Source organism: Rhincodon typus, chromosome 28, assembly GCF_021869965.1.
Source record: "Rhincodon typus isolate 14 chromosome 28, sRhiTyp1.1, whole genome shotgun sequence".
NCBI classification, from domain to species: Eukaryota; Metazoa; Chordata; class Chondrichthyes; order Orectolobiformes; family Rhincodontidae; genus Rhincodon; species Rhincodon typus.
In genome coordinates this window covers 28139985-28140558 of record NC_063359.1, presented here as the reverse complement: position 1 = coordinate 28140558, position 574 = coordinate 28139985, and the positions used below count along the sequence as shown (strand labels likewise).

The 574-nt window shown below is 56.8% G+C and overlaps 1 protein-coding gene across 1 annotated transcript in view; it reads left to right on the top strand.

The window, feature by feature from the left end:
* The first annotated feature begins 237 nt into the window (after window positions 1-237).
* The window catches only part of LOC109915683, a 71676-nt gene continuing 71339 nt past the window's right edge, over window positions 238-574 (top strand). Inside the window, exon 1 of the mRNA XM_048613383.1 lies at window positions 238-432. Coding sequence (XP_048469340.1) covers window positions 238-432 — 195 coding nt within the window. The remainder of the gene's footprint in view (window positions 433-574) is intronic.

Below are 574 nucleotides of genomic sequence, written 5' to 3'. Positions count from 1 at the left end.
CACAAATGCAGGTGTCTTTGTTATTGTCCCCATGTGCCAGAATGTGTCTCCACTAATGGGCGGGACAACCTCATGCATGCCTAGCCTCTGATTGGCTACATCATTCACCAATCGGGCACAGGTTCTTTCCGGTTGAGGCAGATGATTAACTCCAGGCGCTGACGAGCAGAGTGGGCGGCACGCCAACGCAATACCGCTCGTCTATTGGCCCACCCGGCCAACAGTATTGCCACGTGAATGGATGATACAACTGTCCGTTATAGCATCATGACATCATTGCAGAATATTGGATGTTTATTGGCTAGAGAAGCCGTCAATCAGGATGGGGATTGCGTCAGCCGGACAATGTGCATTTCTGATTGGTCCTGCCCAGAAAGACCGGCCGTAGGGGGTGGGATCACCGGCATCGAGCGGCGGCGATATCGGCGGCGGGTAAGGCCTGGGACTGCAGGCGGGACGGGAACCGGGGGAGGGAGCGCAGGGATTGTCCGAGGGCCCGGGGTGCAGGCCCAGCGCTGCAGTAAATTACAATAATAATGAGGGGGTGGGGTATGACCATCGCTCCCGCCCCCAC